This window comes from Eptatretus burgeri, chromosome 5, assembly GCF_056783735.1.
Source record: "Eptatretus burgeri isolate ZD-2024b chromosome 5, Ebu_testis_v1, whole genome shotgun sequence".
NCBI lineage: Eukaryota > Metazoa > Chordata > Myxini > Myxiniformes > Myxinidae > Eptatretus > Eptatretus burgeri.
The window spans coordinates 80,930,945-80,957,250 of record NC_140965.1 but is presented as its reverse complement, the minus strand read 5'-3'; the positions used below and the strand labels follow the sequence as shown (position 1 = coordinate 80,957,250).

The following is a 26,306-nucleotide window of genomic DNA, read 5'->3' as shown; positions in this document are numbered from 1 at the left end:
AGATGTCCTGTGGCATTCCAACGTTCCTCCACTTTTATCAAGAGGCCCAATGTGTGCCATGAAAACACACCCCACACAATCCCCCACCACCACTAGCCTGCAATGTTGATACACGCCATGATGGATGCATATACTCATGCAGTTTTCTACATACCCTAGTCCTCCCATCAGCGTGAAACATCAGGAACCGGGATTCATCAGACAAGGCAATGTTTTTCTAATTCCCCAGTGTCCAGCATTTTCGATCCTGAGCTCACTGCAACTGCTAGTTCTTGTTTTTTGCTGAAAGAAGTGCAACTCTATATGGTGTTGCAGTTCTTGACACTCAAACCGGTGTGCCTGGCAGTTACTACCACACCCCATTCAAAGGCACTTAAATATTTTGTCTCGCCCATTCACCCTCTGAATGGTGTGCACACACACACACACACACACACACACACACACACACACACACACACACACACACACACACACCTCAATCGTCTCGAGGCTTAAAAATCCTTATTTAACCTGTCTCCTCCCCTTCATCTGAACTTATTGAAGGGGATACAAAGGTACAATCAGTAAGGGATCATATAGCTTTCATCTGGATTCACTTTATCAGTCTATTTCATGGAAAGAGCAGGTGTTCCTAATGTTTTGGACACCGAGTGTGTGTGTGTGTGTGTGTGTGTGTGTGTGTGTGTGTGTGTGTGTGTGTGTGTGTGTGTGTGTGTGTGTGTGTGTGTGTGTGTGTGTATATATATATATATATAAATATATATATATATATATATATATATATATATATATATATATATATATATATATATATATATATATATATTCCATCACCTCCATTGGGAGGTGATGACGCCTCAGGAGAGAACGTCAAATCACAATTGACTTTCTTGATTGGTGTTTATTAGACTGTTCTTCATCATTACTCACTCACTTTGTGCGAACTTCACCTGAGGAGAGCACAACGAAAAGCTTTGTGGTTTTCTTTTTTATGATAATGTCCTTCAAAATGTCTCTGTTTATCTCGATGTTAAAATATAAATATATATATATATATATATATATATATATATATATATATATATATATATATATATATATTCCCTCCTCTCCCTCGTTCTCCTAAACTAAAAGTATAGAACTAACGACTTCTGAAATTTTCTCTTGTGGAGTTTCTGCCCAGGGTTTATGCAAAAGGTTCAGCAATTCTGCCCATGATGTTGATTTCCTGGACTTTTTCCGCACAGTTCGATCCCATATGGCACAGAGGTGTTCAATGGGATTCATGTCAGGAGACTGACTTGGCCATGGAAGTTGCTTGATCCCATTTCCGTCCTGCCATTATTTGGTCTTTTTTGCAGTTTGGCACGGAGCTCCGTCTTTCATGAACAGAGTGTTGTTTTTGACCATCTGACCAGTGGAGAAGACAGGGAGACGTCCATCCTCAAGGACAGAAATGTGTCGTAGAGTTGATATTGCAAACAAACTCCACTCGCTCTGACCAACTAGCGCTCCAGATTGCTCCCCATACCATCACTGAAAAACCACCGTGCTTGACACTTGGCTGCAATCGGTTCAAAGAGAACTCATGACTGGGAAGTCTCCAGCCCCATACGCGCCCACCGTCAGAAAATTGAGCAAATTGGGATCCGTCTGAAAAAATTACGGTTTGCCAAAACTCCAAGGGACTGGTGGCCATCTCGTCAGCCACCTTCTTTCTCCTTTCAGTGTTGGCTGGTCGAAGAAGAGGTTTTCTTCCAGCTGCTCTCCCATAGTAGCCCAGTTGATGAAGGTACCACACAGCAGTTCTTGAGTTAGCATGGACCTCCTCTGCGACATCTGCAGCCTTGCAACAGGGAGTTTTCTCAATGGACCGCTTGACAGCTTGAAGACACCTTTCTGAGGGCCCAGATCAACCAGAACGGAAAGCTGTGGATCCCTTGCCATCGCTGCTGAATTGCACAATCACCCAATTGACCGAAGAAAGCGGAATACCAAGGTTCTGAGGTATCTGACATTGGCTGACTCCACCTTCCAAATGGCCAACAATTCGTCCTCTTTGAAAATCAGAAAGTTTGTGTGCTCCCTGGGTTCAAGGCATAGTTAATTGCCATACACGACCCAGGAACTCGTTTCTGCAAGGAAATAGTGGAATATTAGTACAAATCAGAGTAAAACTGCGTTATACAGATGAAGTGAAGAAATTTAAGGTGTCTATTTACTTCTGTCATGTCTCTATGCTACGGTACCAACTGCATTTGCACGATTGTGGTTCAATGTTGTTGTTCCGCATGCAGCCTGTGCCTGATGGTTGCATCATTTTTCTGGAAGCTTGTCTATGCCGCTGATGTAGTGCCCGTTGCTAATTCTGTGAGGCATGGTATTGGCTTAATGGTTAAGGTGGCCGACTTAAGATCTCCAGGTCTTGAGTTCTTGCCCCTGTCTTCTCCTTTGAATTAACACCAGGTGGGCTGACTCGACCTGTCATCCTTCCGATGTTGGCAAAATGAGTACCATCTTACTGGAAACAGGGGGCATTGCATCAGTGGCACAGCTGTGCCCCCAGAGAATGATGTCGCCAGCAACGACAGGCTGCATACAAATAGATAAATAACCAGTGAGCTGGTAGTCATATATCTGTGTATAATGTATATATATACATACACTAGGGTGCTTCATAATAGGGGGTAAAAAAATAAAAGTATGAATATTCATGCTCCCTGGGTGTGTCTTTGTTCCATTTGACAGTCGAAATAAACACACCAAATATGAAGCAGATTGGAGGATATTTAGGGGTTCCTCAAGTTGGCACAATATTGTTGAAATTTGCCAAACTGTAACTGACAACTTGCCGTCGAATATGCACAACGCAGTACACTTCACAATTAACATGGTTGTTTGATATTTTCAAAAACCACAGCAGTCATTTCGGATGAAAGAATAGTTTTTCCAAGGAGACCGAGATGAGCTTTTTGACATTGCAGTGCAAAATGCCCTCTCCATAATGGACATAATTGTGCCAACTTGAGGAACCCCTAAATATCATGGAATTTTGTTCATTTTTGACCTATAAGTTCTTATGGGGTATTGGAACAAAGGCAAAATCAGGGAGCAGCAAAAATCAAACTTTCATTTTTTTGGAACACCCTAATTTATACAGGGGGCTGCAAAAGTAGGTATACAGTAATGAAAACAAGTACAGTCCTTACTGTATACCTACTTTTGCAGATATATATATATATATATATACATATATATATATATATATATATACATATATATATATATATATATTTATATATTATACTAGGTGAATGCACCCGGCGCTGCCCGGGTTCTTTTTGAATGAATTTAATCTTCTATACATATGTCTGACTCGAGCACAGTATCAGTTCCCTCTTGGGCCATGGCAGTCATAGGCGAAGGGGGTTGGTGAGGGGGAAACACACCCCCTCCCCCCCCCCCCTCGGCCGAGGGGCCTTGCCACATCGCCTATAACCTTCCCGGGGCCCATCCCGACATTTTTTGTTTCAGTGGTTAGCTCTATCTTTCACCTTTCAGGAGATTAGCGCTGCAGACAAACAAACAAACAGACAAACAAAAACTTAAAATCATATGTTAGATATATTGTATATGGCGTTGGCCCCATGTCAATCGGCTGAACTTGAAAAATGAACGTTACAAAATCAGGTGATGACGTCATAATTCAGAAACCGGAAGTCGGAAGTACAATTCTTTTAGATCGGGACACTCCCGGGTACATGTTCTGTCAGCATGTGAAGTTTGGTGAGGATCAGTCCAGTACTTTTCGCATGCATAGGTCACAGAAAAACACACAGACACACTTTCAACTTTACATATATATATATATATATATACATATATATATATATACATATATATATATATATATATATATATATATATATATATATATATATATATATATACACACGAGGGAGAAGGAGAGTAGTGGAAGAGTGAGATTGAGGGGTGGGAGAGTGAGGGAGAGGGAGAGGGGAGAGAGGGAGAGGAGGTATATGTACCGATACACGTCTTCCCAAAAATGCAATGTTTGTCGTTTGGAAGACGATTTGGCTCCTCTGTTGAGAGTTGTTCTGTTTGGTATAACTCTATTTTCATGGAAAAATGTAAATTCCATCAAATAATGAATATGCAAATGAGGTAATTAGCCTATGTAATGGCATAATCAAATGACTGCATGCTGATCAATTTGATACCAAAGTTTCTTTTCTGTCTAGAAAATTAACAAATCTGTGATCACTTTATGTTAATTAGGTGAATGCAGTAATTTTCGCAGGGTTGTCATGGAAAACATCCTGAAGAACATAGCTGCCATCAATTCCGGCAACTACACAATTCCTTTTCGGTCATCCCATATCATAACCTTTTTAAAAAACATAGTGTGCTTTGTTCTACAGGGGGGAGAGGTGTTTGGTATTGTAAGCCAATTCACCACAGCTCTTGTGGGAAAGGAAGGGGAAGTACAGTAAAGAGGAAATCCTATGCAAGTAAAAGTGAATGAGAACAAAAGAAAATGACAAAACGAGGAAGAAGAAAATTACAAACTAGGGTCAGTGACCAAGTTTGAAAATTAATTTTTTTTCTTCCTCCATATTCCAGCACAAACACCTGGACGTGCCGGCTTTCTCCCGAACCCGAACCATCCAGCCACTCAGTAGTCCACACGAGTAGAGACCCATTCCGTGGAAGCACAGCAAACAGCAGGTCTGGTGCAGTCGTCCAGCTCTCCATCAGCTTTTCTATGTGACCTTGGACCCAGCTTCGCTGTGGTGCGATGCTGAGAGTGGGCGATGCTGGTGGAGAGAGCTGTAGGCCTCCATCAGAACCACTTTCAATGGATGCCTCAGCTGCAGAAACAGGATCATATTATCCCCTTGCATAATGAGGTACAAATAAGTTGAAATTAATGAATGGGGGTAGGTTGGGGGTGGGGGGTTGAAATTTCTGTTTAATGTTCCCATCTGAACAACTAGCTCATGATCCTTGGAATCCAGGTTCATATCCCACAAACTAAATGCATATCTCCACTTTAAGTACACTGGCATCTACTAATGTCTTTGTCCTGCATGTGAATTATATGCAAGCTAAATTATGAGCCTGAGATAAATATAACAAAAGAAAAAATAAAAGCACAAAGACAGCCTTCCTTTGTAGATGAAATATACATGACGACATACCATACTAAATGGCACAATTTCAGTAGAGTGTGAGTAATGTGTAAGGATAAAAAAACGTGTGTGAACAAAGAAAAATAAACTGACATAGCCTTGTCCTGCACTCTTCAGCACTGTCGGAGTCAAGAGACTCCGCATCAGCTCGACTCTCCTCTCGCTCCCAGCGCCTCAGTAAAGCGTCGACTCCAAGATTGAATGCAAACTGTTTGTTATTGAGCCAATGTATGACAAACCCCATAGGAACTTCACCATCAGAGTGCATGCAATGCTGGCCACCCATTGCTGGTAAAATGGGTATGTCTGCAAGGAAAATAGGAACAAAAACAGTTTATGCAACAGAAACAGCATACATGACTAAAACTGCCAACAATATAAAAGGATTCAGTTGACTTGCTCACCAGTGCAAAGGTTGATCCTGGCTGCGCAGTGAAAGTGGCACACGGACTGGATAGACAGGTGGTTAAGCATTATTGGAGGACCTCCTGGATGGACACCTGGCAGTGTGCAATGGTTGTCATCCAGAGACTTTTTGAAAACAATCTGGGAATTAAATAGTAAAACCGATGGGATGTTTGTTTATAACATGGAGAAAGAGACAGTTTTGCACAAGTGTTTTTCTAAAAGAGGTTTCTGCATCCTTAGTCTATTAGCCTACCTACACCAAAGCCATAGCTGACACCAGCTACATGTCAGTCAGTGGGAACTGTCAATGATTAGTCAATGACATTACTTTGAATATCCTTAGAGCGCCCAAAGGTGAACATTTCTTCATCCTTCTAAACTTGTTAAGTTGGAACAGATAAGTGGCCAGCAATATCATATATGTAAAATCCCCCTCCCCAAGCCCTCCCAACCCCTCCACACTGGTATATTTTTCACGTACATGTGGAAAAGCTACTCATGAGCCCATGTGGATGACAGTGGCACTCCAGCTCTTTGTACCACTTGTTTATATTATATCAAATTCAAGCAAACAGTTTGGTTTTGTTCGTGAGAAAATTAATTCTGAAGCAATTATCAAAGACTAGTGTGGATGTAATCATTTTAAAAGTCACATGACTTCTTAATGCACGCTACCTGTTTGGATGACTGCCATGATACTGCACTATGGATAACACACACACACACACACACACACACACACACACACACACACACACACACACACACACACACACACACACACACACACACACACACACACACACACACACACACACACACACACACACACACACACACACACACACACACACACCTCTAAAGCTTTTTTGAGGCCTTCTTCATTCTTCAGACTGGGACTGGACGGAGGGAATCGCTCCTGATGGTGAAAGTGGAGTGATGGTGAGTAAGGAGGGTCAGAAGAAAGCAGAGAGAACTTCTCTTTGGGAAGGGCAGTCTCAAGCCATATCCGACAGATGTCATCCAGACAGGAAGTGAGGAGAGCATTGCATACGGCACCCCTGCAGCAATGCATCACAGGTCCATCACATTAAGTATCGAAAACAATAGATTTGTCTGTTCCTTTTCGCCAAATCATATATTTTACATTCACCAAAGGCTCATTGTGGAGCTTATTCATAAATCACATGCAGGACAAAGGCATTAATAGACATCAATGTATAAACACATACATGGTTCATGTAATAGAAATAATGTTAACGTCCTCTCATCGGAACATAAACGTTTTTACTCTTGCAAAATCTAAAACTCGTGGCAATTAAACATTTTCTTACTGGGATAAGAACCGAAGATCTTTAATCAATGCCAGATTAATTATGGTGAGTGAGTGCGTACACACACACACACACACACACACACACACACACACACACACACACACACACACACACACACACACACACACACACTCCATTTTGGTGGATGTAACCATTTGTTTCTCATCTCACCTCGGCATGAACCTGCCATTTTTCCTCCAAGAGAAGCCACTGACGGCACGGGGGTGAGGCAGATACATGAAGGAGAAATGCAGGCCAGGACGATGGCCACCATTAGTGGTGCACATATGTGTGTTGCTTTGGTACCACAACTTCACAAGGCAGTCCTCCTGCAGAAGAACTCTCCAGTCTTTCAACGGAAACATCACCATATTGTATGGTGGTATTAAATAATTACACATTGTATCATATATCCCATCAGTACACCCAGAAAATCCACAACCGACTTCACTTCAATCCCATTCTGCCAGTCTCATTACCTTTCCAATCGTTGCAAAGAACTCTCCATCAGGTGAAAACTTCACCAAACAAACTGGAGAGGCTGGTCTGATGTAATAATAGAGAAAAAAAACAGGAGTAGGAGACAGATTTTTTTTTTTCACAATTGAGATTCATGAAGGAGCACATGCACATACATCACGTGCAGGACAAGGACATTGAGAGACATCATTCTACTTTTACAATGATTACAAGAACATTATTCAATATGGATAAACCAATGCATATGTGGAATGTGAACCAGGAAGTATCATGAGGAAAGTACTGTACTTAGATGGAAACAACAAACAAGACAACTCAAGATAAAAGCATAGAAAAACAAGACATGAACTAGAGAGGGGAGCACTCGGTAGAGTGCAAAACCTCCGCCGTCAATACTCCTGGGTCACTTAAGTGAACCTGATATCCTATTCATTGTAGGTCAAAACGGATCAGACTCTACTAGACCACGATTGAATAAACTAAATTAGATCAACACGCATGTAGAAATGCCCCCCCCCAAAAAAATCGAAAATTTCTTTTGAAAAAAAATAAAATCGAAATTTTTTTGAAAAAAAGTTGCAAATTTTTTTTTTCTCTAACAAATTTTTTTTTTTGGTTGGAAATCACTTAAAACATGGAGAAATGCAAAAACAAAAATTCAAATATCTTTTCAAAATGGCCGCCATAGCGGCCATATTGGACTTTGGACCGTGTCCAAAATCTAATGGCATGATCCTTGGACCATACCTAATCCCCCCACCAAGTTTCGTCGAAATCCATCCAGGAGTTTTTCCATAATACTGTTCACAAACAAACAAACAAACAAACAAACAGACAGGGGTGAAAACAGTAACCTCCATCCATCTTCGATGGCAGAGGTTAATAAACAATCAGCAACATAAAAGAAGAGGAACATAGGAAAACATGTTCCTGATCCAAGAGCATAAATTTCAAACAACCACCATTATAAACCAAAACGACGAGAGGGCTGCAATCAGAGATGACTGACACTTCCGGACATAGTCAACTTGGAACATTAGGCAATTGGTAGGACTTGAAGTTCTGCCTCATAATTATATGCATCCATATATATACCAACATATATATATATATATATATATATATATATATATATATGTACATACATATTGTTATAGCCACGGGTACTGAGTGTATTATGAGGGGGTAATCCTCGTTTCTCCTTGGAAGAACCAGACCCGGGGCCATCGCTCACAATTAACTTTGTGGTGCAGTGGCTTTCTGAACAACCATGAACGCCAATCAGTTAACCACGAGTTCCAGTGTCCACCAACTAATTTGCCATTTAACTGGAGGTCACGTGGCCTCCTGACCAGGGAGCGTGGTCTCCTGACCCTCGGCGATGCACCAATCTTATCTTGATTAGATCTTAAGTCAGGCGGCTGAACGTTTACCGCTGGTGCACCAACTGTGACAGGTTAATTAGTTTGGGAATTACCTCCCAGTCTATCTCGGTTTGGACAAAGCTGGATCAATGGAAGGAAATGACAATCACGGACAGGTTGAAACGTCAACAAGGAATTTATTATAAAAATAAATAAATAAACTGAAGAAATTTATATTTCCTTGTGGTGTAAATGGATGAATTCAAATCAATCAAAATAATCTCAAACAAATAAAGAATTAAACAGGCATTGATAGAAAAATACACAAAGAGCAGATGCTTATCACTATGCCTTACTTAACAATTAAACACTAGACATGGGTACCCAGCAGATCATTCAGGGGAGGAAGAAATCCGGTCTTGGCTTACCAAGGCAGAAGTGATTGTGCGTCTACTAAAATGACCCAAATTGTGTGAGTGTGCCTTTGTCCACAGCCAGCGCCCTAACCTTGCTGTGTATCCACCAGCAAACAGGCTCGAACACCAATCAACGTCATGTCATCACCCCCAGGAACCAGGGACGCCAAAAATCAGGTACACCAAGAGCCAGGTACCGAGCAGAACCAGCGGCAACGGTCCAACTGTCACCATCCGTCAGGAGCTATCAGGAACTGTAACCGACGGTCAGGAGCTGCAACCAACGGTCAGGAGCTATCAGGAGCTGCAAGGAACCATTCGGACCAACGGACAGGAAGGTGGTCCTCCCATCCTTTTTATAGGTGACCAGTGTTGGTAGAGCCTCAAGCAGACTTCAGCCAAATCCAGCTTGCCTATTGGAGCATCTCTGCACGTGACCACCAACCGTCAACTCTCGTGATCAATCCTTCCCCACAATCGAGTGAGATGCAACCTCAACCAACACAGGCCTGGCTCACGAAGCCATGTTCAGGATGCTGTACGAACAGCAGAAAGCAGCCATTTGCCGGAATTACCGAGCGAAAACATGAAGCGCTCACAAAACGTCAACGGCAACCATCACATCCCTGTTCAGCCCGACACGAACAAGAGCCAGCCAGCATCCATAGAACTGCCAAACGAGGCATCAAACGTCGATGGAAGGGAGGTGGGTGTCAAACATCAATGTTAAAAGGTGGATACCTGAGGTAAATGATCCACAGCCATGTCTGACCGTCAGAATAACTGTCCAGGAAAAGCCCGTGGTGTGTTTAATCAAATGTCCTGTAAGTCCAAAGTGTAAATAAATCGTCTATTTCCAAGCCAATGCATCCTGATGGAAAGGGAATAGAATGAGTCTATGTTGGGCGAACAGCTATATCTCGAGTGCATGAACGGTGTCACTTAAAAATGTCACTAATGCGGAAAATGAAAACCGACGTAAAATCATACGTCATGAATGCGTTGTAAAGAGGAAAAGGTTATCCCATAAGAAAGAAAGGGAACCTATTCTTTACCCTTCTCCAATGCATCAAAGTTAGAATCCCACCAGACAAGGGGATGGATCTATTCTGAAAATGCATTTATGGAAATAACCGTCTGAGGACCTGGATGTTCTGTGCATTAGTTGGATCCGATTCTGATATCGAAAACACTATATATTGTTACGGCTGTGGAAATTCGCAGGACACCGTAAAGGTCCGTAATTCAGTTAGATCGATAATTTGTGTTCAGTTAGATTTCCCCACTGTTGTTTAATGGGATTTATTCGTGTCACAGAGCTGTGATCCTTTGAGATAGCAGTTTTTCTTTACTATAGTTATTTTGGACCAACAACCACATTTCAATCGCCTCAAACCACAATCACCTCAAACCTCATCAACCACATTTCAACCACCTAACCACCTTCCCCGCAACGCCAACTGCCGATCCGCTTTTCCACAAACCAAACCACAACTCTCTACCGATGGCGCGCGGATTTTCCCTCCTGCTTTTCCCGCGCTTTGGCATGGGGGAGGTGCGATTTGAGCCAGAGGTCAAAGGTGAAAAAAGGTGTGGGCCTGATTTTGGGGGAATGAATCTCCCTGGACCTGTGCCAAAAAAGATTCTCTCGGCCCCCGTGAAGCGTGCGGGGGGGGGGGGCGAGAGGGCACGCCCCTTTTCTGGAAACTTCCTGCAGGAGCTGGAAGGGGGGGGCAGAGCGAAAAAAGAGGAGGGGTGAGGAATTGGAATGGGTGGATATAAGGCCGCGAAGGACGCCAGCTCGGGGCCTTCTTCTCCTTCGTGTGTGTTTTTCGTCGGGGACTTTGTTTTGTCTTCTTCTTCGTGGTGGTTTTCGGTGGTGCATGGGGCTTCTTCTCCTTCGTCGGCTTGGTCTTCGGAGAGTCTTGGGTTCGGTGGTTCGGGTCGAGTCGTCGGAGCTCGCAGTCTGTGGGGAGTCCGGGCGTGGCACCAGGACGCGGAAGGGAGGCGCCGCTTTGCAGCTCTGTCGTGCAAGCTTGCGCATCAGTGTGGAGAGCGCCGGAGAGAGCTTGCCCACCATTGCACCACAAGGGTGCAGGTAAGCTGCAACAGTTTCGTGGGATTTGTTCGGTCTGCCAAGTCCCACGCCATAAAGGTCGATGGACCCTGTCTGGCGCCCTCCTCTTTGGGAGTGGCCTTTTCTTTTCTTTTGCGTGAATGATGTGGCGCCGATTCTCCATAAGTAAAACCTGTTTAAGTGCCTGTAAATTATAAATAATAGTCGGTCGTAGTGCTTTCCCTTTATTTGCTTCCATACCTGCATGATTGACTGTATATGTGCATGTGTAAAATAAATGTGTTTGTGTGAATGTACCCCTTTCGTTGCGTCCACCTTTCACCACATTGAAATGCCATCTTGCATCTCGGAATAAGAGTTGGGGTTGTTAAATACCCGGTAAATAGAATCAGATCCGACAAGGTCGGGCGATAATACCTGCTCGGTTATCACTGAAGAATGGAACGGACCGCTTGAGCGGTTCGTGTCCAAGCCGACCTGTGCCGAGGTACGGTCTCCCGGTAGGCTACCCGTGCGGGTACTTAGGTATATCGAGATTCGGCGATTGACCCTATTCTGCGCGGGTAGAAAATTGGCTAGGCCATGGTGGGGTTGAAGACCCACCCATGACAGGGTTCCGGCGTTGCTCCGGAAGGTCACGACTGAATTGTCCGTCCGGTGGGCGAGCGGCTACTATTACTGGAAAGCGGCCGTTCGCACGTCGGCGGGCACGAATTTGTAACAATATATACATACGTATGTATATATATATATATATACGTATATATATATATATATATATATATATATATATATATATATATATATATATATATATATATATATATATATATATATATATATATATATATATATATATATATATATATATATATATATATATATATATATACATACGTATGTATATATATATATATATACGTATATATATATATATATATATATATATATATATATATATATATATATCTTTGTATATACAGTATATATACACTGTATATATGTATATGTATATATATATATATATATATATATATATATATATATATATATATATATATATATATATATATATATATATATATATTGTTATGGATTTCAGAATCCGATCCGACGAATGTATACCAACATCCAGGTCCTCAGATAGTTATTTCCCTAAATGAATGTCCAGGATAGACCCATCCCCATGTCTGGTGGGATTCTAAATGTGATGCGTTGAGAAGGGTAAAGAATAGATCCTCTCTCTTATGGAAAGCTTTTTCTCTTGACGACAGACACATTCCTGCACATTGACACCCGTTTCTTTCAGGAACGCCGATGCCCGCCTTTTTCCCTCGATGTTTGGACACCCCATTCTGCAGCTCGATGAACACGAAATGGCTCCTGTTCATGTTGGGCTGAATAGTGAAGTAATAATTGTTATTGACGTTTTATGAGCGTTTCACATTTGTGCTCGGTAATTCTGACAAATGGCTGCTTTTTGACATTCGACCAGCACCACAGACATGGCATCATAAGCGAGGAATAATAACAGGACGTGCGGGTTGTCACGGCAACAGTTAGCAAGTGGGGCAGGGTGGATTTGGGGGGAGTCTGTGCCGCTGAGAAAGACCGCCTATAAAAAGAGGGAGAGGTCCGTTCTTGGGGTGCAGCGCGCATGCGCGGGTTGGTCGTCGGTTCCAGTCAAACGGTCGCTTCATCGTTCCAGTCAGATGGCTGCTTTGTTGTTCCAGTCAGATGGCTGCTTCGTCGTTCCAGTCAGACGGCTGCTTCATTGTTCCAGTCAGATGGCTGCTTCGTCGTTCCAGTCAGATGGCTGCTTCGTCGTTCCAGTCAGACGGCTGCTTCATTGTTCCAATCAGACGGCTGCTTCGTTAGTTCCAGTCAGACGGTCGCTCTTGGCATACCAGTTTCTTAGAGGTGACGACGCCTGGTGTTCAAGCCTGTTTGCGAGTGGGTGCATGGCAATGCTGGGTGCTGGCAACGGACAAGGCACGCTCACACATTTCAGGACGTTTTTGTTTGACGGACTTCTCTTTGGTGAGCGAGTCGGTTTCTTCCCTCCCCACCTCCCACCCCTGAATGATCTGCTGGGTACCCTTGCTGGGTACTCATTATATTGAGTGTTTAGTTGTTAAGTAAGTCAATCCCCGATAAGCATCTGCTCTTTGTCTCTTTTCCGATCACTTTGATTGATTTTGCCTGATTAATTAAATATTTGCTTGCGATCATTTTGATTTATTTGGAATTTATTTATTTTTACCTCACGGAAATAAAAGTTCTTTTTATTCATTTATATTCTTATTAATAAATTGCTTGTTGACGTTCCAACATGTCCGTGCTTGTCCTTTCCTTCCATTGATCCAGCATTGTCTGAACCAAGATAGACTGGGAAGTAATTACCACATGACTTGACCAATAATAGTCGGCACGCATCAGCGGTTAAATGCTCGGCTGCCCTAATTAAGATCTAATCAAGATAAGATTGGTGCTTTGCTGAGGGCACGTTCCCGTTCAGGTAACCACATGACAAATACATACATATATGTGTATATGTATGTATGTATGTATGTATGGATGTGTATGTATGTGTGTGTGTGTGTGTGTGTGTGTGTGTGTGTGTGTGTGTATGTATGTATATATATATATATATATATATATATATATATATATATATATATATATATATATATATATATATATATATATATATATATATATATATATATATATATATATATATATATATATATATATATATACATACATACATACATACAACTTCAAGCCTGGTGTTGGCACAGTGGTTAGGGCAGCGGCTTGGGATCCAAAAGGTCCTGAGTTCAAGCCCCGTTGGGCCACTGAATTAATACACCAGGGGGTTGACAGCCTGTCATCCTTCAGAGGTCGGCGAAATGAGTACCAGTGTACTGGGCTGGTGTATACCCTGGTTAAAATAGGTGCATCATATCCCTGTGTTGTAAGAGGCGACCAGGGTTGCGTCAGGAAGGGCAACCGGCGTAAAAAATGTGCCAAATCACTATGCAGATCATACGGATTATCTGCTGTGGCAACCCCTAACTGGAGTAGCCGAAAGAAGAAGAAGAAGATTATATATATATATATATATATATATATATATATATATATATATATATATATATATATATATATATATATACATACACATACAAATACAACTTCAAAAGTAAATGAATGACAATTGAGAAAGAAAATTGAAAAAAAAAAATTCATAAGTTTAATAAAAGAACAGTTGAAAAATTATCGCACAAGTAAACTGATTTTTAAAATAAAAAGTCAACTGCAGAAAAATTGAAATTGAGATAATTCACAAATGGAGAGGAAAAAAAACATATCATTAACAATTGGAAAAAAAAAGAATTGAAAATTGTAAAAAATAATAAAAATAAGTTAAATTGTGTAAAAAAGATTCTTCATAAAGCGGGACAATGTGGCCACAAAGACTAAATACTTCATGCCTTCCACCAGGAACCATAATACCATCTATCACACATCACATGTGCAGTACACAAGTTAAATTCCCATTCTTGCAACGTGCGCAAGATGATATTGAATTGTTAGCAATGTGAGCAAAACTATCTTGAATTGGGAGCAATGTGAGCAAAGTTATATTGAATTGTGAGCAAACTTATCTTGAATTGGGAGCAATGTGAGCAACATTATATTAAATTGGGAGCAATGTGGGCAAAATTATATTGAATTGAGAGCAAAATATATTTTGCATAGCATTTTAGTAATAGTTGTACGTGCCCATAAAAAATAATAATAATAATAAATAAATATTCAAACCGCGAGCAAGAAACAACAACCACACAGGCCGTTTCATCACTATCGCGTGTCCGTACGTGCGTGGCCCAGAAGTTCGCATATTATTCGCAGTTACGATTATTCGCAATTTAGTTTTAATGCCCAAATATTCAATTAGTGCCAACGTATTTTGCCTTTTCGCAATGTCATCGCAAGGAAAAACAAAAAGAGAAGAGAAGAGAGAAAAAAAATTACTTCCTGGTTCGGAGCACACCAGCACTCTGATGTTACCGAAATTTATGCACCGTCTAATATGAAAACAATCATAACTTTGGGCATTGTGTTTATCTATAAATGCGCATAAGAAATCGAGAAATTATTAGAATACACGAAGTCATCACTCTCCGGAAGCCCGTATGTTGTAACCCGGAATGGGGAACGTGACTGAGCTTCTCTTCCCCATCAGCCACGCCCACGCAACAACGTGTCTTGTCATTGGTTTGGTAAATAAATGGCCATAACTTGGGAGGCACTTGTCCGATTAATATCAAACCTTGAAAAGGCACATCCTCAGGTCCCCAGCAATATACCTGGCAAGTTTCAATGAGATTGGACCAGTGGTTGTCGAGAAACAGCGATCACACACACACACACACACACACACACACACACACACACACACACACACACACACACACACACACACACACACACACACACACACACACACACACACACACACACACACACACACACACATTGCTGGAATTAGAGATAGATTGCGAGCAACGTGAGGAACATAATAATGAATTGGGAGCAATGTGAGCAAAATTATATTGAATTGCGAGCAACGTGAGCAAAATTATATTGAATTGGGACCAACATTATATCAAATTGGGAACAATGTGAGCAAAATTATATTGAATTGGGAGCAACGTGAGCAAAATTATATTGAATTGTGAGCAATGTGAGCAACATTGTATTGAATTTGAAGAAATGTGAGCAAAATTATATTGAATTGGAAGCAACTTGAGCAAAATTATATTGAATTGGGAGCAATGTGAACAAAATTATATTGAATGGGGAGCAATGTGAACAAAACAAGTCTGAAGACGACGATGGTTCACGAGTGGTATTTGACGATGTAGATTGTTTCAGAAGTCAAGGATGAGACAATGTGATAATGTTTGACAAAGTTATAAAAATGATCAACATAATGTGGTACGAGTGACAGGTTATTAGCTGCAAAATGTTGAAAACCCGGTTTCCTTCAACAACTTTCAAAATTTGACCTTTGCATAACCTTTAAAGGTCACAAAACAATGTTGTGGACATTAAAATAAGGAAACAGGATACGTGCTATAGCTTATTGGAGTTAATTCGTCGAAGAAGGTTGAAAACCCGGTTTGATTCCCACAACTTTGAAAATTTCACCTTTGTGAACTTTAAAGGTCAAAGGTCAAGGATTATGACCTTTGGTGCAAAACTTCCTGTGGAAAATTCCAGGAACAATATAACGTCATGTAGGCTATATGGCATTTCGCACTCCTTGGATTATCCATACTTTGATGAAATCAGCGTAAAAACATACTTGAAGAGGGCGCCATGTGAAAGGTGTTTGAGATCGAGCAAAATGGTTTCAAGACTTTAGGTGGGGAATGACCTCAAGATTATGCATCAAAAATATTGTCATCCTAGCTCTCAAAGTTTGGGTGTTCGTATGATTTTTATGTCAAAATTCGAAATTTTCTAAGTTCGTGACCTTGTGACGAAAATGAAAAATCGAGCTCTGTGGGGTTATGCAGGTGCCATTGGGCTAACCAAATACCGAAACCCCTGCCAGATTCGACAAACCCCTCGGAGAAGATGGATTTTTACGTCAAAATTCGCAATTTTCTAAGTTTGTGACATTGTGACCTTGACCTTGGGATGAATATGAAAAAAAAAATAAAAATCGAGCTCCGTGGGGCTATGCAGGCGCCATTGGGCTAACCAAATACCGAAACCTCTGCCAGATTCGACAAACCCCTCGGAGAAGATGCAAATTGAAATCGGCTACCCCCTAAAAACACAATTCGCAATTTTCTAAGTTCATGACCTTGTGACCTTGACCTTGGGATGAAAATGAAAAATCAAGCTATGTGGGGCTATGCAGGTGCCATTGGGCTAACCAAATACCGAAGCCCCTGCCAGATTCGACAAACCCCTCGGAGAAGATAAATTTTTAATGTGAAAATTCGCAATTTTCTAAGTTCGTGACCTTGTGACCTTGACCTTGGGACGAAAATGAAAAATCGAGCTCCGTGGGGCTATGCAATATTCGCAGTTACGATTATTCGCAATTTAGTTTTAATGCCCAAATATTCAATTAGCGCCAACGTATTTTGCCTTTTCGCAATGTCATCGGAAGGAAAAACAAAAAGAGATTGGGAGCAACAAGGTGCCATTGGGCTAACCAAATACCGAAACCCCTGTCAGATTCGACAAAACCCCTAGGAGAAGATGCAAATTGAAATCGGCTACCCCCTAAAAACATGTTTCTTGGGCATGGCTCTGCCCATAATGGGCGCACCACGCCCATTCTCAGGAAAACACAACTAGATCATGATATAAACGTCCCACCAAAATTTTATCAGGATCAGATCAAAACTCGCGGAGCTATGCTCGGGACAGATAGAAAGACAGACAAGCCGGTAGGCGGACATGGGTAGTCGACTACCCAATAGAACCTGACCCGATGGGCCCATTCGATGGGGAATGACCTGAGGATTAAGCACAAGAAAATTCATGATTCTAGCTTCAAGGGTTAATGCTGCAGATTGTTTTTTCGTTAAAATACCCCCACATTTAGAGGTTTTTCGGCCGTTGCTAGGCAACGGAGGGGTCCATAGCAACGGTTCTTTCTCACACATAACTAGGACATACCATGAACCTACCATACAAGTTTCATTTATATCTGACTCATAGTCTCTGAGATATAACGAACTTCCTTTTTTATTGTTTTCGACCAGGGTTCATTCAAAGTCTATCTTCTCCGACAGTTTTCATAGGATCCGGCTGGAAATTTTTGACAATATGGCTCAATGTACTGCCCACAGTCGCTCATGGCCCGATTTTTGATTTTTGAAAAAAATAATGTTTTAATGATTTTTCTAAAATTTCAACGTCCCATTGATAGGCAACGGTGGTGTCCATAGCAACGGTTCTCATTTGCACACAACTAGGTCATGGTATGAACCTACTAACCAAGTTTAATCAAAATCGCCATTGTATTAACTGAAATCGCCATTTTAAATACTGATAATAAGGGTAGTACAAATCGAAAAAAAAAAAAGTTTTTTCCGACTGCATCGACTACCCAACAGACAGACAGAGAGACAGACAGACAGAAACACAACAATAACGAATATAGTGGTCACTTATTTTTTTCGTGAAAATATTTTTTCGTGAATCAATTATATTGAATTGGGAGCAACGTGAGCAAAATTATATTGAATTGGAAGCAACGTGAGCAACATTATATTGAATTGAGGGCAAAATATATTTTGCATACCGTTTTAGTAATATATAGATAGATTGCGAGCAACGTGAGGAACATTATAATGAATTGGGAGCAATGTGAGCAAAATTATATTGAATTGCGAGCAACGTGAGCAAAATTATATTGAATTGGGAGCAACATTATATTATATTGGGAACGATGTGAGCATAATTATATTGAATTGGGAGCAACATGAGCAAAATTATATTGAATTTTGAGCAACATTGTATTGAATTTGGAGAAATGAGCAAAATTATATTGAATTGTGAGTAATGTGAGCAAAATTATCTTGAATTGGGAGCATTATGAGAAAGATTATTTTGGATTGGGAGCAATGTGACCAAAACTATATTGAATTGGGAGCAATGAGAACAAAATTATATTGAATTGGGAGCAATGTGAGCAAAATTATATTGAATTGGAAGCAACTTGAGCAACATTATATTGAATTGGGAGCAATGTGAGCAAAATTATATTGAATTGGGAGCAATGTGAACAAAATTATATTGAATTGGGACCAATGTGAACAAAATTATATTGAATTGGGAGCAACGTGAGTAAAATTATATTGAATTGGAAGCAACGTGAGCAAAATTGTATTGAATTGGGACCAACGTGAACAAAATTATATTGAATTGGGAGCAACGTGAGCAAAATTATATTGAATTGGAAGCAACATGAGCAACATTATGTTGAATTGGGAACAATGTGAGCAACATTATATTGAATTTCCAGGAATGTGAGCAAAATTATATTGAATTGCGAGCAACGTGAGCAAAATTATATTGAATTGGGAGCAACATTATATTATATTGGGAACAATGTGAGCATAATTATATTGAATTGGGAGCAACGTGAGCAAAATTATATTGAATTTTGAGCAACATTGTATTGAATTTGGAGAAATGAGCAAAATTATATTGAATTGTGAGTAATGTGAGCAAAATTATCTTGAATTGGGAGCAATATGAGAAAGATTATTTTGGATTGGGATCAATGTGACCAAAACTATATTGAATTGGGAGCAATGAGAACAAAATTATATTGAATTGGGAGCAATGTGAGCAAAATTATATTGAATTGGGAGCAATGTGAGCAAAATTATATTGAATTGGAAGCAACCTGAGCAACATTATATTGAATTGGGAGCAATGTGAGCAAAATTATATTGAATTGGGACCAATGTGAACAAAATTATATTGAATTGGGAGCAACGTGAGTAAAATTATATTGAATTGGAAGCAACGTGAGCAATATTGTATTGAATTGGGACCAATGTGAACAAAATTATATTGAATTGGGAGCAACGTGAGCAAAATTATATTGAATTGGGAGCAACGTGAGTAAAATTATATTGAATTGGAAGCAACGTGAGCAAAATTGTATTGAATTGGGACCAATGTGAACAAAATTATATTGAATTGGGAGCAACGTGAGCAAAATTATATTGAATTGGAAGCAACGTGAGCAACATTATGTTGAATTGGGAACAATGTGAGCAACATTATATTGAATTTCCAGGAATGTGAGCAAAATTGTATTGAAATGCCAGCAATGTGAGCAACGTTATATTGAATTGGGAGCAATGTGAGCAGCATTATATTGAATTGCGAACAATGTGAGCAAAATTGAATTGGGGGCAAAATTACCTTGAATTGGTGGCAAAATGTGACTAAAATTATCTTGAATTGGGAGCAATGTGAGAAAGATGATATTGGATTGGGAGCAATGTGAGCAAAACTATATTGAATTGGGAGCAATGTGAACAAAATTATATTGAATTGGAAGCAACCTGAGCAACATTATATTGAATTGGGAGCAATGTGAGCAAAATTATATTGAATTGGGAGCAATGTGAACAAAATTATATTGAATTGGGAGCAACGTGAGCAAAATTATATTGAATTGGAAGCAATGTTAGCAACATTATATTGAATTTCCAGGAATGTAAGCAAAATTATATTGAATTGCCAGCAATGTGAGCAACATTATATTGAATTGGGAGCAATGTGAGCAAAATTATATTTAATTGGGGGCAAAATGTGAGCAAAATTACATTGAATTGGGGGCAAAATGTGACTAAAATTATATTGAATTGGGAGCAATGTGAGCAACATTATATTGAATTGGGGGCAAAATGTGAGCAAAATTACATTGAATTGGTGGCAAAATGTGACAAATTATATTGAATTGAGAGTAATGTGAGCAAAATTATATTGAATTGGTGGCAAAATGTGACTAAAATTATATTGAATTGGTGGCAATGAGAGCAAAATTATGTTGAATTAGGGGCATTGTGAGAAAAATTATATTGAACTAGCAGAGGTACCCAGCATTGCTCAGGGGGAAAAATTGAGAAGGGTGGGTAGGAGAGTTGCTGGGGTTGGGGGGAGTAGGAGAATTGGAGGACTGGAGGGGTAGGAGAGTTGGAGGGTTGGGGGGCAAGGGGGTAGGAGAGTTTCACAGTTGTCAGGGCAAGGGGTGGGGTAGGAGGGATTGCGCGCCTTTGAGGAGTAAAAGAATTGGAGGGCCCGGGATGGAGAAGTGATTTGCTAATTCTGGAGAAGCCGAGACAAAAGCAATTGTTAACTCTGTACTTCTCCCGCATTCTCTTGGTGCTGCTCTGAAAGCGTTTGAAGAAAATGGCCTCTTTTTGGAAAGTTCAAATATGGTAACCCTATCTATCAAATATGGTAAATATGGTACAAAACGACCCCACACTTTTCAGGAAGTTATTCTTCTTGTAATTCCCTTAATATAATTTATGCATTTCATATAATTTGTGACAAATTTGATCCAACACACAGACAGATCGACATTTATAGTAATAGATCGGTGGCAATGTGAGTAAAATTATATTGAATTGGGGGCAACATGGTAGCAAAATTATGTTGAATTGGTGTAAAACTGTTTTTGAGAAAATATATATCTACTGTATATATACCATGAACAGATACCTCAAACTCCATAAGCATTTCCATACACGAGTGAAATCTTCAGTGCTCATCTCCTTATCTGTCGATTCTTCAACACTAGGCTTCTCCCACACACTTAGCTCCTCGGAGACCGTCAACAGGTAATTGCCTGAAACGTGGAGATCTCATAAGAATGAAACAATATGCAATTAGTGGCAGACACTATGGCAAAGAGTAGCAATGACATGAGATGGAGGAGGAGGTGAGAACATAAAGGACAGGAGGGGGTTGAGAGGAATGAAGGTGAGGCAGAGAAGAGGGGGTGAGATCGAGGCGGAAACAAGGATGAGAGGAAATTAAAATACAAAAGTGTGGAGATTGAGGTATGGAGTGCAATAAGATTGTTCATCACAATAGGTAGACCAGGATCTCACCAGAAGGGTGCCAGGCAAGGTTGGTAACTGCCTTGCCGGGAACGTGCAGACGCTCAGCTTCACGCCAACAGAGGCAATTCCTCTGTAGGGAAGAATGGGGATGATCAGACATCCAGCATGAGGAAACTCGACAGATTCCTTAGTGCAGCCAGTGATATTTAAAAAAAAAAAGATGATGAAATACTCATACAATCACATTCTGCCTCTTTCCAATGTGTGGCATACCCACATCTTCATGCAAAATATCTTTTGCTGCCTCAAGTGAAATCTTTCAATCCTCTATCATGTTTCAGCTCTTTCATCAAGACATGCAGCTTTGTTTTTAGGGTTAACTTGCTTCTTCCAAGCCTCCCATTGAGTGGAGGAATTACCTTTGTATTCTTTAGCATGTTCTTTCATTGTCTTTCCTTTCGTTGGTTATTTTGCATTGCATTCTTCCCTCTAATTTCATTTGCAATAGCACCTGTTGTGGAACCCTTCTGGTTATGGGATGCTTATCTCTGCCATCCTCAAGTCATCACTTTTCTCTTGCATGTATTCAATCCCAACTTTCCCCAAAACGGAATCTAAACTTGACTTAATATTTTCAAAACTAAACCTTGCAGTTATTTTGGTTTTCAAAATGAAAGTTCATACAAAACGACGTAAATCGGTAAATGAAAGTTACCATAGAAGCCTCTCAATTGGTCAGCGACATTTGACAATTATCAAAGCTTGTGATGACTTAAACTGCATTCCATTACTTACATCTTTTCCATCCTGTTCAGAGGTATCCACTGGTTCGTAAATGCACACTATGTTTCCATACAAAACTGCCACCTGGACAAAAACAAGATTTATTATCATTATAGCTGATATGTGAAAGCTTTTTAAATAACCAAACCCAGTGGACAGTAGATATCAAATGAACTGGATGCACCACTTTCTCTGGGCTGGCAGGATGACCGAGGCATAAAGGTACACACACCTCCAAGCCGTCTAGCCTGTGTTTGAATCCCAACCAGCTATAAACTGCAATCCTGGTATTTCACAGGCAGGGTGATTCATCAATGTGTGGGACGTACAGCACGGATGTACAGTCCCTCGGATAGAGGTTAAACTGGCGTCCCGTCTGCTGGCATTGATTGGTATACATTAAACATCCCACATGGTTCTTTGTGAAAAGTAGGTGAGCTATCGCTGGCACCATGGCCAAATTTCAAATTGATGCCTTAACCTACAGGAAGCATTGCATCAGCAGCACAGCCATTCCCTCAGTCAATGATACGACCCCACAGCCTTGTGTGGCATGTGAAAGAGGAAGAAGACTGCTTTCCCTTACTTCTCAAGCTCCTCGATTCTGCCTGACTACTCACCACCCACCCCCCATATTGATTCTATTCACACCCTTTTAGAAATAGATCTGAGTGATAATCATTCCTGTACAAACTCTGCATTGTTCTTCAGAATATTGACCATGACCTACTTCAAGACAGTCTGCATGTTATGAATGGTATTCAAAAAGTCATAGGAACAGGACACTAACAACATCCGATGAGGAACTAGAAGGGCACTCGGTAGAGTGCATACCTCCGCCATGTAACGCCTGATCCATGCGAACATATCGGGGCCAAATGCATTTTTGAAATATCATGCGATACAGTACTATATCGTTTTGGCCCTACTGTATCTCTCAACGGTGAAGAATCACTTAAAAATTATCAGATCCCGATCCGGATCCGGATCTTCACCAAAACTGAATAAATTCGTCCTTGTGACACACCCACCATATCCACCAAGTTTCATCCGAATCCATGCACAACTGTTTTGAGATATCGTGCCATATATCGTTTATGGCCCCACCTCTCAATGGTGAAGAATCACTTTAAAAATTCTAGTAGTCGGATCCGGATCCGGATCTTCACCAAAATCTACCCAGTAGGTCTTTGTCACACACCCAACCTGTCCACAAAATTTCTTCCAGATCCATCCTCAATTTTTTGAGATATCCGACACACAAACAAACAGACAGACAGAAAGGGGTGAAAACAACCTCCTTCACTTTGAGTGGTAGAGGTAACAAACATAATAGTCCAAGACATGCCAACTTATTTTCGTTTTCCAATATATGGATAGGGTGCCCCTTGGACTTTTAGTTATTTTTATTTTACAGGATCTAAGGCTCATAGTGGCACTGCCGCACAGACATCTCACACACATGGGCATACAGGTGAATAGAGAAGGTACAACACGGGACTGTTACATGAGACAAACACAGCCACTCTTCAGACAAACACAGACTTCAGTGCACTTGCTACAGTTGTCCTTTAAAATGTCTATGTCAGCAAAATAAAAAAGCTTAAACCACATTGCTCCTTCAGCCAAGTCTTGGGTTACTTGTCAGTTTTTCATTGATGAATGAGCCACCACGCAGGTAGGACATAAATCGCTGAAACAGATGACAGTCACTGGAGATGACAGTGGGGGGGGGGGTTCAGCTGCTCAAAGTCAGTCACAAATGGTGGTCTGCACAACACGGGATTTGATGTGAAGGAGCATACCTTTGAAGGAGAAGGAGATGGAGGTGTGAAGGAGAAGGTCAACATCCCTCAGCAATTGTCCTTGAGAGCCTGTCACATGTTTTGCACGAGGTTGGTGAAATATTTCCCTCTGATTGTAGTTTTGTGAAGCATATGGTCAATCAGTAGGATTCCCTTTAAAACTGAGAAAATTGAGGTCATGACCTTGCTGGATGAGGGTTGGGAACAATATCTGAGATGGCAATGATCCGTTGTACTTGTATTGCATGGATTTTAATTTGGTTTCAGCATCCCAGTGGTGAACCCACGTTTCATCAGCAGTTACCAGGCAAGTAAAAGGTGTTTAGTTCTGTTTTGAATAGTTTGAGAAGCTCACAATGCTAGCCATTGCTGTTGATTGTGTGCGCTGTGCTACTTAGATCTTGGACATATCCAAGTATTGTCAGTGAAGACATGAGCTTGGGAAATTGCAAATTCTGAGGATAACTTTGTGACCTTTACATAGTGGTCATGATTAAAAACTAGGCAACAGTTCAATCCTATCTACTGCCCAACCTGACATAGGGTCATCTTCAAAGGACACATCCATGTTTAGTCAGCCACCCAGTGAAAGGATGGCACAACTTCACCATACATGGCCACCAAGCGTTCCTGGTTTTATTTGGTGCTACAGTACTTTGCACAATTCTGTTGAGATATTTTATCCCAAATGAAGTCGATGATACCTCAGTTCAATTCCATCAAGAACCATAATTTTATGACGGAGCAAAATTCGGGCTTATAATCTGAAACAACAAACAATGTCAGATTTATTAAATTATTGGCATATCTTGTAATAATCAGTCAGGTTAGGTATGGGATGTGCCGGAGCATGCGCCGGAGCATGCACCAGAGCAGAGCGTTGCCGCATCCACTTTCTGCCAGTATTCCGGGAAGTCTGACCATCCCCCAGGAAGATATCTTGAGATTCCGATCAACCTGATTCTGATCAAATGTTTGCTGATGTTGACATCGGCAAACATTACCGCTCTGCATAAAAAAGGTGCAAAAACATATCCCTGCAACTACAGACCAATCAGTCTACTCCCAATCATCAGCAAGGTCATGGAATCCATCATCACTTCAGACATTGAATCCTTCCTCTTCTCCAATGGCTTCATTTCCAATCATCAATTTGGATTCAGACCAGATCTCTCTATCCTGGATATGCTTCTTCTGCTCTCCCAACAATGGATGGAGGTCGTCAATGCCAGACACAAAATCAGAGCCACATCCCTACAGAGTTAACTCCACCCTCTGCCTATCACGTGTCTTCGATATGGTCAGGCACCCTGCCCTGCTCATCAAACTCTCTTCCTATGGTATTGAAGGACATCTCCACTCATGGCTCGCAGACTTCCTTTTCTGTTGCAACCAACATGTGGTCCTAAATAGAGTTCTCTCATCCCCTCTTCCTATCCAGGCTGGAGTTCCTCAAGGCAGTGTTCAGGGCCCTATTCTTTTTATGGTTTTCATCAATGATCTTTCTGACTCTGGAAAATCCTCTTTATCTCTTTGCTGATGACTCCACCCTCTGCCGTACCATCTGTCATCCCTCAGATCAGCAAGCAGCAGCTTCTTCACTCTCTGCAGATCTGGGTAAAAATCGCAAACTGGTCCAACAAGTGGAACATGTCTTTCAATCCTGACAGATCTCACACTCTCACTATGTCTCTCCGAAAGGACTGTCTGGAACTCCCCCTACCCTCCCCATCCACTTTCTCAACAATCCTCTTGAAGAAGTCCTTTCATTCAAGCATCTCGGTCTCAC

At 40.8% G+C, this 26,306-nt stretch overlaps 1 protein-coding gene across 4 annotated transcripts in view; it reads right to left on the bottom strand.

Moving 5' to 3' along the window:
- LOC147026813 (dmX-like protein 2) overlaps positions 1 to 26,306 on the bottom strand; it is a 127,135-nt gene that overhangs the window by 81,470 nt on the left and 19,359 nt on the right. For all 4 annotated transcript variants that reach the window (XM_085882617.1, XM_085882615.1, XM_085882614.1 and 1 more), the window contains exons 4-12: positions 22,725 to 22,796; positions 21,978 to 22,059; positions 21,586 to 21,712; positions 7,441 to 7,507; positions 7,133 to 7,290; positions 6,481 to 6,685; positions 5,621 to 5,762; positions 5,310 to 5,522; positions 4,657 to 4,895 (exon numbers count right to left, since the gene is read on the bottom strand). In XM_085882617.1, the coding sequence (XP_085738743.1) occupies positions 4,657 to 4,895; positions 5,310 to 5,522; positions 5,621 to 5,762; positions 6,481 to 6,685; positions 7,133 to 7,290; positions 7,441 to 7,507; positions 21,586 to 21,712; positions 21,978 to 22,059; positions 22,725 to 22,796 (1,305 nt within the window). The remainder of the gene's footprint in view (positions 1 to 4,656; positions 4,896 to 5,309; positions 5,523 to 5,620; positions 5,763 to 6,480; positions 6,686 to 7,132; positions 7,291 to 7,440; positions 7,508 to 21,585; positions 21,713 to 21,977; positions 22,060 to 22,724; positions 22,797 to 26,306) is intronic.